At 35.0% G+C, this 11,904-nt stretch overlaps 1 protein-coding gene and 1 non-coding gene across 5 annotated transcripts; both read left to right on the forward strand.

The window, feature by feature from the left end:
- The first annotated feature begins 4,123 nt into the window (after nt 1–4,123).
- On the forward strand, nt 4,124–4,207 carry TRNAL-CAA (transfer RNA leucine (anticodon CAA)). Its single transcript has one exon. It is a non-coding gene; the product is annotated as a tRNA-Leu (tRNA).
- Nucleotides 4,208–7,361: 3,154 nt separating this feature from the next.
- LOC131003499 (uncharacterized) lies at nt 7,362–10,698 on the forward strand. Of its 4 annotated transcripts, none has more exons than XM_057929990.1 (2): nt 7,362–8,132; nt 10,269–10,678. In XM_057929990.1, the coding sequence occupies exons 1-2, from the start codon at nt 7,653–7,655 to the stop codon at nt 10,317–10,319; spliced, it is 531 nt and encodes a 176-aa protein (XP_057785973.1). In that variant the 5' UTR covers nt 7,362–7,652; the 3' UTR covers nt 10,320–10,678. The 4 variants fall into 4 exon arrangements, 1 of the variants encoding a protein (XP_057785973.1); XR_009094701.1 differs by lacking the exon at nt 7,362–8,132 and adding an exon at nt 8,142–10,176 and having other exon boundaries at nt 10,269–10,698; XR_009094702.1 differs by lacking the exon at nt 7,362–8,132 and adding an exon at nt 8,142–9,204 and having other exon boundaries at nt 10,269–10,698.
- The last annotated feature ends 1,206 nt before the right edge of the window (nt 10,699–11,904 follow it).

Consider the following 11,904-nt stretch of genomic DNA (forward strand, 5'->3'; position numbering starts at 1 on the left):
ACAGTAATTGCTCCCAAGATACAACGGTTTAGGGATAATAGACGAGTCCTTAGCACTAAGAGATCGCTATCCGGTTGAACGGCTTGATACTCGGGACTGAGTATGTAAACTAAACTAATATGACAAGATTAATTATCTGAATTTGTTGGTGTGTTTAATCTCATTCCGGATGGTTCTATTTATAGTGTTCCAGGGGCTTCCTTGAACGGACATGACTCTTCAGTCCGAAGAGGTGCACCCTTATGGTTCGAAGAGATGTGTCTCTTCTGTCCGAAAGGGTGTACTATTTGGGCAAACAGGTGGTCCGAACCAGCGTGCCTCTTCGGTTATTAACCGTTGCCACGTAGGTTTGGGTAAACAGGTGGTCCGAATCATCGTGTCTCTTCGGTCCTTAACCGCTGCCACGTGCACTGTTTGGGCAAACAGGTGGTCCGAACAGTGATTATTTTTGGGCATTAATTATTCATTCAATTCTTTTTAGATTTGAACAAGTAAATATACCAACTTAATCTACTCAACATGTAGATTCCAAAAATACTTTTTAATTCCATTAATTACAAAGTAATTATGACATTAAATAAGCTATTTATTCCAACAATCCCCCACATGAATGATAATTAATGCAAATGCAAAAAAAATTAAGTTCCGACGACCCATTATTACATCAGGATAGGTAGTTGTTAGCTTTGAACCTTCCTTAGTGTAATGCCATCGGATTTACTCGTTGCTCGGTGAACGCGATGTCTTGAACCGGTCAACTTTTGTGTAAATCTAGTCAACAACATACACACAATAATATATCTAATATCTTTCGTTATCACGTTGTGTCCATTTTGGCCTTGGACCATTTCTTAGATGCATAAGTGTTATTGATAATTGAAGCGGCCCCACTTCTTCACTTATATAGCTAATCTCCTATAAAGAGTATCCTGACATACTCCACCTAATAAAGGCTATAGGTATCATTAAAAGCTTTAAAGGCTTACCCTTTACCACAAGCTGCGGGCTTTGCACTTGAGCAGCTATGAGAATGTGCACTGTTTGGGCAAATAGGTGGTCCGAACCAGCGTGTCTCTTCGGTCCTGAACCGCCGCCACGTGCACTGTTTGGGCAAATAGGTGGTCCGAACAGTGGCTATCTTTGGGCATTAATTACTGATTCAATTTTTTATAGATTTGAACAAGTAAATATATACCAAATTAATCTACTCAATATATAGATTCTAAAAATACTTTTTAATTTCATTAATTACAAAGTAATTATGACATTAAATAAGCTATTTATTCCAACAAATTGTGTAAAGAATTATAGAGTGACTGCATTTTTGGGTGATGGACTAAATTGAAAATACAACTTCTTGGGGCCCTAAATTTTTATGGACGGATATGATGGGTTGTTACAAGCTCCGCATATTCTGAAAAAAATATACTACTTGCTTCCCACCAAACCTTGTTTCATTTGAATTTATATTGTTATTTTATGATGTACAGTTCCAACTCATTCACTATTTTCCCTCTTTTCTTCCTTTCTTTTTTTTCTATTGATGTCATTAGAATCTGCCTGCATCCGCTATCTTCAGTATACAATCAAATTTACAAAAAATATTAGTGAATTCGAACATAATTACAACTAAATTATCCCCAAAGGTACTTTCTTTTTCCTTTTCTGTTCCCGCTTGATATTTTTCCTAAAGGTGTGTTCTCTTTGGTTGTAAATTTATCATGAAAAAAGAAAGGGAAATTAAGAAGGAAAATTTTATCACATTTTAATGATCTCCACTCTTTTTATCTCATGTTCTATTTGATGAAAAGATATAATATGAAAAATATTATGAAGAGAGAAAAAAGATAGAGAGAGAGAAAGTGGGGATAGAGAAAATGAAGAAAGAGAAGGAGAAATAAACAAAGATGAGTTAATTGTATATAAATTTTGAAGTTAAATGTAAAATATCATAAAAATATACAATATGGGAAAATATTATCATATCTATAACTTGTGATAATATTATCATAAATTAAAATAAAAAGATGGAAAAATTGACTGTTTGGGAAAAATTTCCCTCTTGTCTAAAATTTTTCTTTCAAATATATATATGTATTCCATCATTTTCCATAAATGAGAACGCACCTAATTGTTTAGAGATAGAAGAGTAGTTTTCCTTGAAGCGTCTTCCGCATTTCCTTCTTCTATTTCTAGTTTCCCCTTGACTTCTTTGTTTTAGTGCTTCTAGAAGGTTGTGACCACTTACTCCACTACAATTTGTCACTTTCTTTGCCTTTCTTAATTTTTTGACTTGTAATTACTGGATAGCTTTTAGAGGCATTATAGTAAAGTATGGGGAAAGGTTTGGATTTATCAATCATGAGTATGACAAGTGACATCCTCAGTTTCCTATTTTTTTTCCTTCTTTTTTTGTCTTCTTTTTATATCTGGGTTGATTTCTTTATTAATTTTTTATTTATTGTTATGTTTAGAAATATCCACTCATGAAACAAGGCACGAAAAAGATGAAATAACAGTTAAATCTGATTTTTGTTAAAGAGGATGAATTGAAATACGATTGAACCCAAAGTCAAGATAAAACTGCATTCGCAGTTAGAATAAAATATAAACGCTTGAGTGAAGACATCAAGACCTATCAAAGTACCACATAAAATTTAAATGTTCACAAATTAGTATGAGCATGCGGCGGAAGACCCTTAACTAGATTTCTAACTATTTTATATTTTTTTATGATTTTTGTCACAAAAAAATAAGATTTCAAAAAAAAAATATATATTGGGCAGGTTTGACCCGACCGTCTGGTAACCTGAGAGGGGCTGGGTTGGGCCTGCAATTTTGCAGCCCGGTCAAATTTCGGGCCGGCCCGACCCGACCAGGTACAAGTTGAAAGCCCAGTGGGTGCGGCTCAGGCCAGCTCGACCCGACCCGTTTGACAGCTCTAGTTGTAAGTTCCAATTTTATTTTATTTATATTTTATTTTTGTGTTTATTATTATTTTACGTCTAACTACGTTAGTTAATCTATATGATGAAATGCATACGAACTCTTAAATTGCGCTAGGTTATATCTTGGACATGAGAATCTGCATGTGTGTTCTCATAGTATGTTGGGGTTTTTGTAAAAAAAGGTTTAGTTCAACTTGATTAGTTAATAGTGCGTCTTAATTAATTTAATAGAATTAGATCGCAAATAAATTAAGGTTAGAGGGTGTGCATAATCACTTTGTATCTCGAGAGTATAAAACTGGCATGGGCAATCTGCCTGAGTCAATACCAAGTTTATTTAGAGTTTAATGCTTCTTGATTTAACGTACATATTGAGGTGTCCTTGCGGATGGTCGATCGAGTAGGTTAACTTGAATAAGGTTGCTTGTCAATATAATGTAAGGATAGATTTACTAAGGAAATGCACGTGACATGTGACAATATGGGGCACAGGACATTCATAGTAATTTATAACTGATAGAATCATACTAATGTGAATATCTGGATCGATAGCCAATTAAGTTTATATTTGTTGATTCATTGCCTTATATATGTTCTCCTTTTATGTTGACTCTTTTGTTTGAGTGTTTTTTTTTTCCTCCTATTTTCCGTGCATTGAGACTGCGACAAGGTTTCTTGTGACCATGATTCTTACGTCCACCTTCTCATCTCTTATTTTGGTAAAAAAAAAAATATTGTTATATATACTATCTCCTTGAGGATTCGATTTTATACTTACCACTGCAATTACATCTGTAATGGGCAACATAAATTTATAAATTTATTCTTGTTGCGTACTAAATCACAAACGCATCGTCTTAGTTATTTCTATTACTTATTTTTTAGGAAGTGATGAATGATATTTGATTAGTAGAGAATGAGTGTATGTCATTTCTCTTTTGATTTCCAGTTGCTCTATATTTAAATTGTCTGAAATTAATATAATTACAATAAAATAGATGAATATTAATATATTGATATAATAAATTCTCTGTGAAATATGATAAACTTGCTTTGAAAAAAGGATGAATTAACAAATCTTCAATTTTAAAAGCTAGAAGATTTTATATTTTAACATATATTTTTATTTTATTCAATTTCATATTATATATATGGGGAAGATTGAATATAACAAAGTCAGGATGGCCGAGTGGTCTAAGGCGCCAGACTCAAGTTCTGGTCCTTTTACGAGGGCGTGGGTTCAAATCCCACTTCTGACAAATTAAAGGAAATTTTTTAATATAGATTCGAATCATGGAGGGAGCGAAAATTTTACTATTTTTTTTAATTATCGTATTCAACACTATATAATGCCTTATTCAACACTATATATTGTCTTATTCATTAGTCTAATGATCTCACGAAAAATAGCAATTTCACTAAAATCTATCCCTATATATATAGTTCGACTAAATGTGTATATCAAGTAATCAAGTTGAACGCAAGGAGACACTTCTATTTTTTGTAAAGGAACATCATAAACTAGTAATAATGTTATCATATGTATCTTAATTAAGAGGTGGCCTTGGGTACAACCGGGTGTACCGTACAATCGGATTGTACCCTCAATTAGACTCTGATTCACACCCTGATTCGAACTTGTATTCTGATAAGAACTTTATAATTAAATAATATTATTTTAAGTGCGGATCAACTCGATTGTATGATACAGTACTCAAGTGTTTGTGCTTAATTAATACGAGCACCTATGTAAATGTTATTTGAACCCTCCTTTTATTAAGAAATGCAACAATAATGCCAAAAATGAATGCTGCAGACTGAGAGAATGAAATAACAAGACGAAATGCGGGGTCGCCGATGCCGAGCATTTAAATTTGTAGGTGCCACAAAACTATATTTACGCTTGAGTTTTATACAAATCCATTTATGTGCCTTCAGTTGCATGCTCCAGGATTGTCATAACTTAAGCATAACGTTACCAAATCACATGACTCATATAGATACATGTGCAATTTAATAAAAGTATAATTAGATGAAAGTTTCATATACTGATTGGATTTTTCAGGGCGTTTGGTCAGAATTTTTAGAGTCATAAAATTATCATTCATTATTGCAACAATCACAGTCATCTCTCCAACAACTTCTATTACCACCATAAGTGGGTGGCCATATAATAATAATTAAGTCAAGGCATCACAAAATTAATAGTCATATAAAAAATATAAAAGTGATGAAATGACGTACTCCCTCGTTCAACCAAAAAAATACCCTTGAATTTTATTATGATGCGAATTTTAATAAATTGTGAATGATATTGTAAGTTTAAATTGATTAGTTTGGTTGAACGATGGGTCCAATATTAATGTCAAGATTGATAAATAAGGAACAATATTAAAATATAATTAAGTGGATTGTATGAATGAAATAAGGATCTTAATTATTTTTATTATAATTTTAAATTAATTAATTTGATTGAGTTGTGAGTTCAATAATGTCAGTAATGATAAAAAAGGGTTAATATTGAAGCTTATAATTATTAAAGTTTATTTACTAAAAATAAAAATATGGAATAAATATATATTTTTTGGATAGATTACAATGATAAAATGAGTTATTTTTTGGATGGATAGAGTATTAATTTTATTAACTTTCGAACTATGGTCATTTGTACCACGTGTTGTCATAACACGATATCTTGTTGCATTATATCTCACACTATCTTCTTTTTTTTGGAGAGGGAAAAAAGATCTCGCGCTATCAATGTACCATATTCCCAAATCCCAATTAAATACTTATGTTCTTATGCATATTCTGTTGAAATAGAAATTTTATTAAAAAAGGAAAAAAGAGGTTCAAGAGATAAAACAAAAATAGGTGAAAGCACTCGCGAAAAGTCACGAGTAATTGAAAAATAACTAAGACTATGAGAACATTTTTAGAGGATCGTTCTCGTCGAATGAATCTTCATCGTCCAGCATATCTCCCCATCTTTTAGAAACCACAACCGACATAGCTCGAGTTGTGTGTCAAGAATGGCGCCCCGTAAAACGACACCAGCAGCACGACCTGTTGCTTGTTGGAAATTCAAAGACATACCATTCTTGATTATACGTCGGAGTCGGTGCTTGATAGAGGAATCCGAAACCTTCCCCTTCTTGGTAGCCCCCTCCGGACGCCCTTGGCCGCGAGTTATGGGGGGATCATCCATCGTCGCCTTTCCTGACGTCACAATCAAAGCCTGTTAGAAATGGATATTGAGCTCATTCCTCCCTTAAAAGGCCTTATAAGGGAGAGGGTTGCCTCACCATATAAAGTGGCTCATACCATTATCTCCAATCCAATGTGGGACACTTCAATAAAGCCATATAAGTACTGTTACAATGCGTCGGAGTGACAGTATCAATCTGTGTTCTTATGCATACTCGAAGGGTGCGTTATCTTTAATTGTAAATCTATCAATCTTGAGAACTGTAATCTGTAACGTAACTCTAGTCGTATAATAAAATTTGTTCTCCTCTCTGCCAATGGATGTAGCCAAATTGATGAACCACGTAAATCTGTGTCTTCTTTACGTTTTCTGTTTGATTGTGCTCTTTAATCCTATTCCGTCACAACAAGCACAAAGTTCGTATATTTAGATTCAAAAAAAAATCATGAAAACATTAAAATATAATGAAAGATTATATATTTACGCACAAATAATTTTTTTAATTATTTTTTCTTTCAAGGAACCAAGTTTGGCGTGTATGTGACTTGACCCTGGTCTTTCTGATGATCTGTTAAATCTCATACAAACTCACCAACTTTCCGGCAGATGTATATGTTTATGTCCACTATATATATAGAGTAATTATTTAGTTAAGAAGCAAAGATTTGTCACGCGCAGACCAGAGCATGCTATAGTTAATACAATCCAGCTGCTTCGAGAAGGCTTTAGTAATATGATAATCAACATTAAATAAATAATTTAACAGAGGACGACATAATCCTATTGTTAGGTGACCCACCTCCCACCGTCGTTCATGTCTCGTTAGGTGGGCAAAATAATTAATATTTTTCAGTGTTGCATACAAATATAGTTATATATGTTGTTGTACTATATTATCTTGTGCTTATGCACTTCCATAGATTCTTATTGACTTCTAATTGTTTAATTACCAAAAAGGTTCAGGTAGGTATGGCTCATTTTTTCTTAACATGAACAATTATTACAAAACATGAATCTATCCTTCAAATCATTTGGTGCATCTGTTATGATCCTAATACTGAAGTATATATATAAAAAAGGAATATATGATTAAACTAAGATTAGTTATTTGGTTTTTAAAATGATAATTAAGCTATATAAATAACTGAATAAGCAAACATGTTCAATGTTGGCTATACCCAAATATAAAATGATACTCCCTCCGTCCCAATATTCAAGTCTCCTATTCCTTTTTGGGCCGTCCCAATATTCAAGTCTCCTTTCCCTTTTTGGCAAAAATTAAGATACAATTAGTTGAATTAACAATTCTCTCTCTCTCCCTATCTATTGCCTATCTATCTCTCACTCTCACTCTCTCTCTCTCTATCTCTATCTCTATCTTCGTCCTCTCTCTCTGAAATCAAGCGCCGCCCGCTTCTGTGGGAAAACCCTAAGGCTCGTCGTCTTCCTCCATTCTTTGAGTCCGCCGCCTTTCTCCGTTCTTCTCCTCCGCCGTGATGAACCCTTCGTATGGTTGGAAGGAATATCTGAGCGACGAAGTCATTCCCGACACCGAAGATTCTCTGTCGTTGTGGGGTGATCCACCGCCCGTGTTTTTCCCTTTCTCCCTGTCGGAGACGTTGCCGGCGTCGCCTGAGGAGCGTGGTGGTGGCGCGTCAGAGAGCGAGGGCGTCCGAGAGTATGAGGTACCTGATACTCCTTCTCCTCCGTTTCGACCTCCGATCATCCGACGGCCCGCAAGGATGAAAACGAGAATGAGGTCTGGCGAACTCGGGGATTTCGACCTTCTCTGTCATGAAGCTTGGGGATCTGACTTTCTGAGCGAGGAAAACCCTAGAGGTCTGGCGATCTCGGAGGAATTGGAGGCGAACTCGGAGGAATTGGAGGCGATCTTGGAGGAACCGAACGAGTGGTGGCCCACTGCATCCAAAGCCCACCTACGGATGCTCGCACATATGTTCCCAATTCTGTTTCCGGTGAGATCTTTCCTTGGGCTCATGCTTATTTCTGCTTGGGTGATTCCCAAATCTGTTTTCCCTGATTAATTTTGGGTGATTCCCAAATATGTTCATGATTATTTGTGCTTGGGTGATTCCCAAATATGTTCCCAATTCTGTTTCGGGTGCTCTTGCTGATCTATTTTCCCTGATTAATTTTGTGATTGGGTGATTCCCATTCTGTTTCCCCTGATCTATTTTGTGCTTGGGTGATTCCCAATTCTTGGTGGCTGCATGCAAGAGCACTAGGGTTTGTTGGTTGGCAATTGGATCTGAAATGATATAAACATGCTCTGATTTTGCCACTATGATGGTTAAATGTGTTGTCTGTGCTTTGTGTGTTCGTGTGCTTACGTTGTGATGTGTAGTTGGCTGCCATCTTAATTGTTGGGTGTGTAGTTGGCTGCCATCTTAATTGTTGTGATGTGTAGTTGGCTGCCATCTTAGTTGTTGGGTGTGTAGTTGGCTGCCATCTTAATTGTTGGTGTGTAGTTGGCTGCCATCTTAATTGTTGGGTGTGTAGTTGGCTGCCATCTTAATTGTTGGGTGTGTAGTTGGCTGCCACATTCATTAATGCACTATATCTTCATGTAGGCCTTTACAAAAAATAAGCCTATCTATGTGCCCTACTACAGATTCTAAACTGCACTATATCTTCATGTAGGCCTTTACAAAAAACTGCACAAAAAACATTTTGGTCTTGCAGATGCTAAACTGCACTATACCTTCAGTTTGGCCTTTACAAAAACTGCACAAAAACTGCACTAAAACCCTTCTAGATGATAGCTTTAATCAAGCAACATCATGGCATTGAAAAGTTCTTCAATGCCATCCATATTTGCTTCATTAATGCCTAATCTATCCATTAGCTCTTCTAGTCCTTCCTCTGCACCTTGATCTTTCAAATACTTCATGCTTTGTGTGACAAGTTCATGGGGGACTTCCAAACTTGTTGGAAGCAAATCTTGTCTAATCAATGCCCCTTTCTTCATATGTGGCAGCTTATAACAGTTATTGCCCTTCACCTTCATGATCTCCAACATGCAACCTTGTAAGCTTAAGAAAACACAGTTTAAAGCCATTGGATCTAGGTCTTCATAAGCTTTATGCACTGCATTCACTAAATCATCAACATCACTGCATGCAATTTCAGTTTGTAGGCTTTGAATGGCCCTAAAAAACCCAAGGTCATTGATATTGGTGTCGGGTGAGTTTGGAGGTTGATTCACAATGTTGATATTGAAACCATCACGTGTGGCAGCCTCTCTAAACTCCAAGTCATCATTGCAAATATGTGGTCTTGCATTATCTTGTTGAATAAACACATCTTTGCTTGCAAAAGAGGGCCACTTGGTTATGATGGCAGGCACAATCTGTTGTTTTACATAAAAAAAAGCATGCAAATGGTCAGTTCTTTGATGTTGACAATCTGCATTCACTAATTGATGCATATAGGCATTACCTTGTTGATGAAAAAGTCTCTCATAACTGGTTTGCTCACACTTTCTATGGGCTTTTGCTCTAGAGTTCCAGCCACCCTGTTCTTACTTGATCTTTTTGCTGCCACCATCTCTGTAAATGGGAATATGCCTATCTTCCCATCAAATATAATGCTGCCATCTGCAGCAAATAGTGGTCGGCACACTGCAGATATGAACATCACCTTCTTTATGAAGTTCTTGTTCTTGCATGTTCTATGTGGTTCAGCCTCTGTTGGTGTTAAATAGAACCTGTGAGAACTCTTTGTTAAGTAAAACCATTTCTCATCTACGTGTACAATGTTTTGCATGCTCTTGAACCTCAAGTTATGTGACAGCCTGCCCATCTCTATTGCATCTAAGCAAAACCTCAACCTTAACAGCTTATTTTGGGCTGTAAGGTCAGGTCTTAGTGCACTCGTGTGAGCTTTGATCAGACCTTGATCTATCCACCGACCTACGGTGCTCTTGCTGCAATTTATTCCATTAGCTAGTCTCCTTATGGTGGACCTCTTTGTTAAATCTAAACTTGCAATTAGCTCTAGGTCTATTTCAACTCTTTTTCTTCTTGGTCTTGCTATCTTCTTACTTGATGAATTTATGGCATGCCCTTGATTTTGTTGTTGTTTTGCCTCAGCCCAAATGCGCGAAACAGTTCGCCGGCAGACGTGGAACTTCTCCTCCATAGCTTTCATCTTCCCTCTTGGTGGCTTTCCATTTTTGCTTTCAAGAAGAAGGAATTGAAGCATTGAAGACCTCTCCTCTGTTGTTAAATCCTTTCTTCTCATCTTTTTTTTTTTTGGCACTTGTTCTGCTCGCAAACTGCTCTCAGAAATGGTGAGCAAACAAACAAATGCTCTGTATATATAGCTGATGTTGGACGCACAGTGTAGCAATTTCAAATTTATGGAATGAAATGAAAGTTTGGCCCACCATTTCTGCCGCCTTTTTTTTCCCTCTATTTTGCTGTGTTTTAGCAACAGTTACTGTTCCCAATTCATAGTTAATCTAATAAACAATTCAATCACATTAAATAAAGCATTTTAAAATTAATTTAAATTGTTGAATTAATTTAAAAGACATTTTATTAGTCACTTTAATTAGTTAATATAATAACATTAAATAAAGCACTAATTCTGTGGTCCCTACTACTTTTACATCTAATTCAACTCTCCTTAATTCCCGTGCCCAAAAGCAAGGAGACTTGATTAATGGGACGGAGGGAGTAATAAGTTCTATATTAAGACTCATCTAGTATTTCCGTAAAAAAAAAAAAAAAAAAAAAAAGACTCGTCTAGTATTGATTTTATAACTCAATTGTCATATATTTTTTCAAAAAATATTTAAAATTATGAATATTATTTAAAATATTTTATAGGAATTTATTCTTTAAAATTGCAAATCAAATTGAATAGTAGAAAACTCCAAATCAATACTCAAAATATATATTTAGCACTTTAAAAAATGTAAACGAATATTTTATTCGATTTAAACTTCTACTAATCAATGTACGAATCAAATTTAAACCGTAAATAAGATTTAATTCATTTACATCTCTAGTGCTCGAGTAGGGGTGCCAGGTGACGGGCACCCCGTTGCATGGCATCGAGCGCAAGGAAGGAGCACGAATTCAGTACATGAAGAACATGGTAATGTGTGATATCATTATATCGTTTCTCTTCGTCAAAAGGTGCATTACTTATATTTTTTTCCCTTTTTATTAAATATGTTTTAATCTTAATTGTAAAGTTTGTATTTTTTATATATAAATGGTGCATAAAGTATATAAAATACATTCGATTAGTAGACAAGAAAGAAATATATATATATATATATATATATATATATATATACATGTCATGTTTCAAAATTTAATTTTTGGTGCGATTGTGATGTGAAGTATTGAACTTGCATTTTGAGTTCAAGCTTACAACTTGAACAGTGCCCACATTAGCAATGTTAAATTTAAAAATGCCCATTATTATTATAAAAAAAAAAAAAACTTGATCTTATGCCCAAATTACCTAAATTTAAAGCTTGATGTATACATCACTTTGTACATTTTAAACAAATTTTTATGATATTGGCCGAAAAAATGATTGATAAAAAATACTCTCTCCGTCCCCTAAATAACTTTCTATATATTTTTTTTTGGACGTCTCCCAAATAATTTTCTATCTATTTTGGGATATTACCCCACCACTAATGATACTTTATTTATTCTTACTTTTCAACCTTTCACCATTTTCAATACTAATTATAACACTTTTCAC

Source organism: Salvia miltiorrhiza, unplaced genomic scaffold (genome assembly GCF_028751815.1).
Source record: "Salvia miltiorrhiza cultivar Shanhuang (shh) unplaced genomic scaffold, IMPLAD_Smil_shh original_scaffold_217, whole genome shotgun sequence".
In the NCBI taxonomy this organism is placed as follows: domain Eukaryota; kingdom Viridiplantae; phylum Streptophyta; class Magnoliopsida; order Lamiales; family Lamiaceae; genus Salvia; species Salvia miltiorrhiza.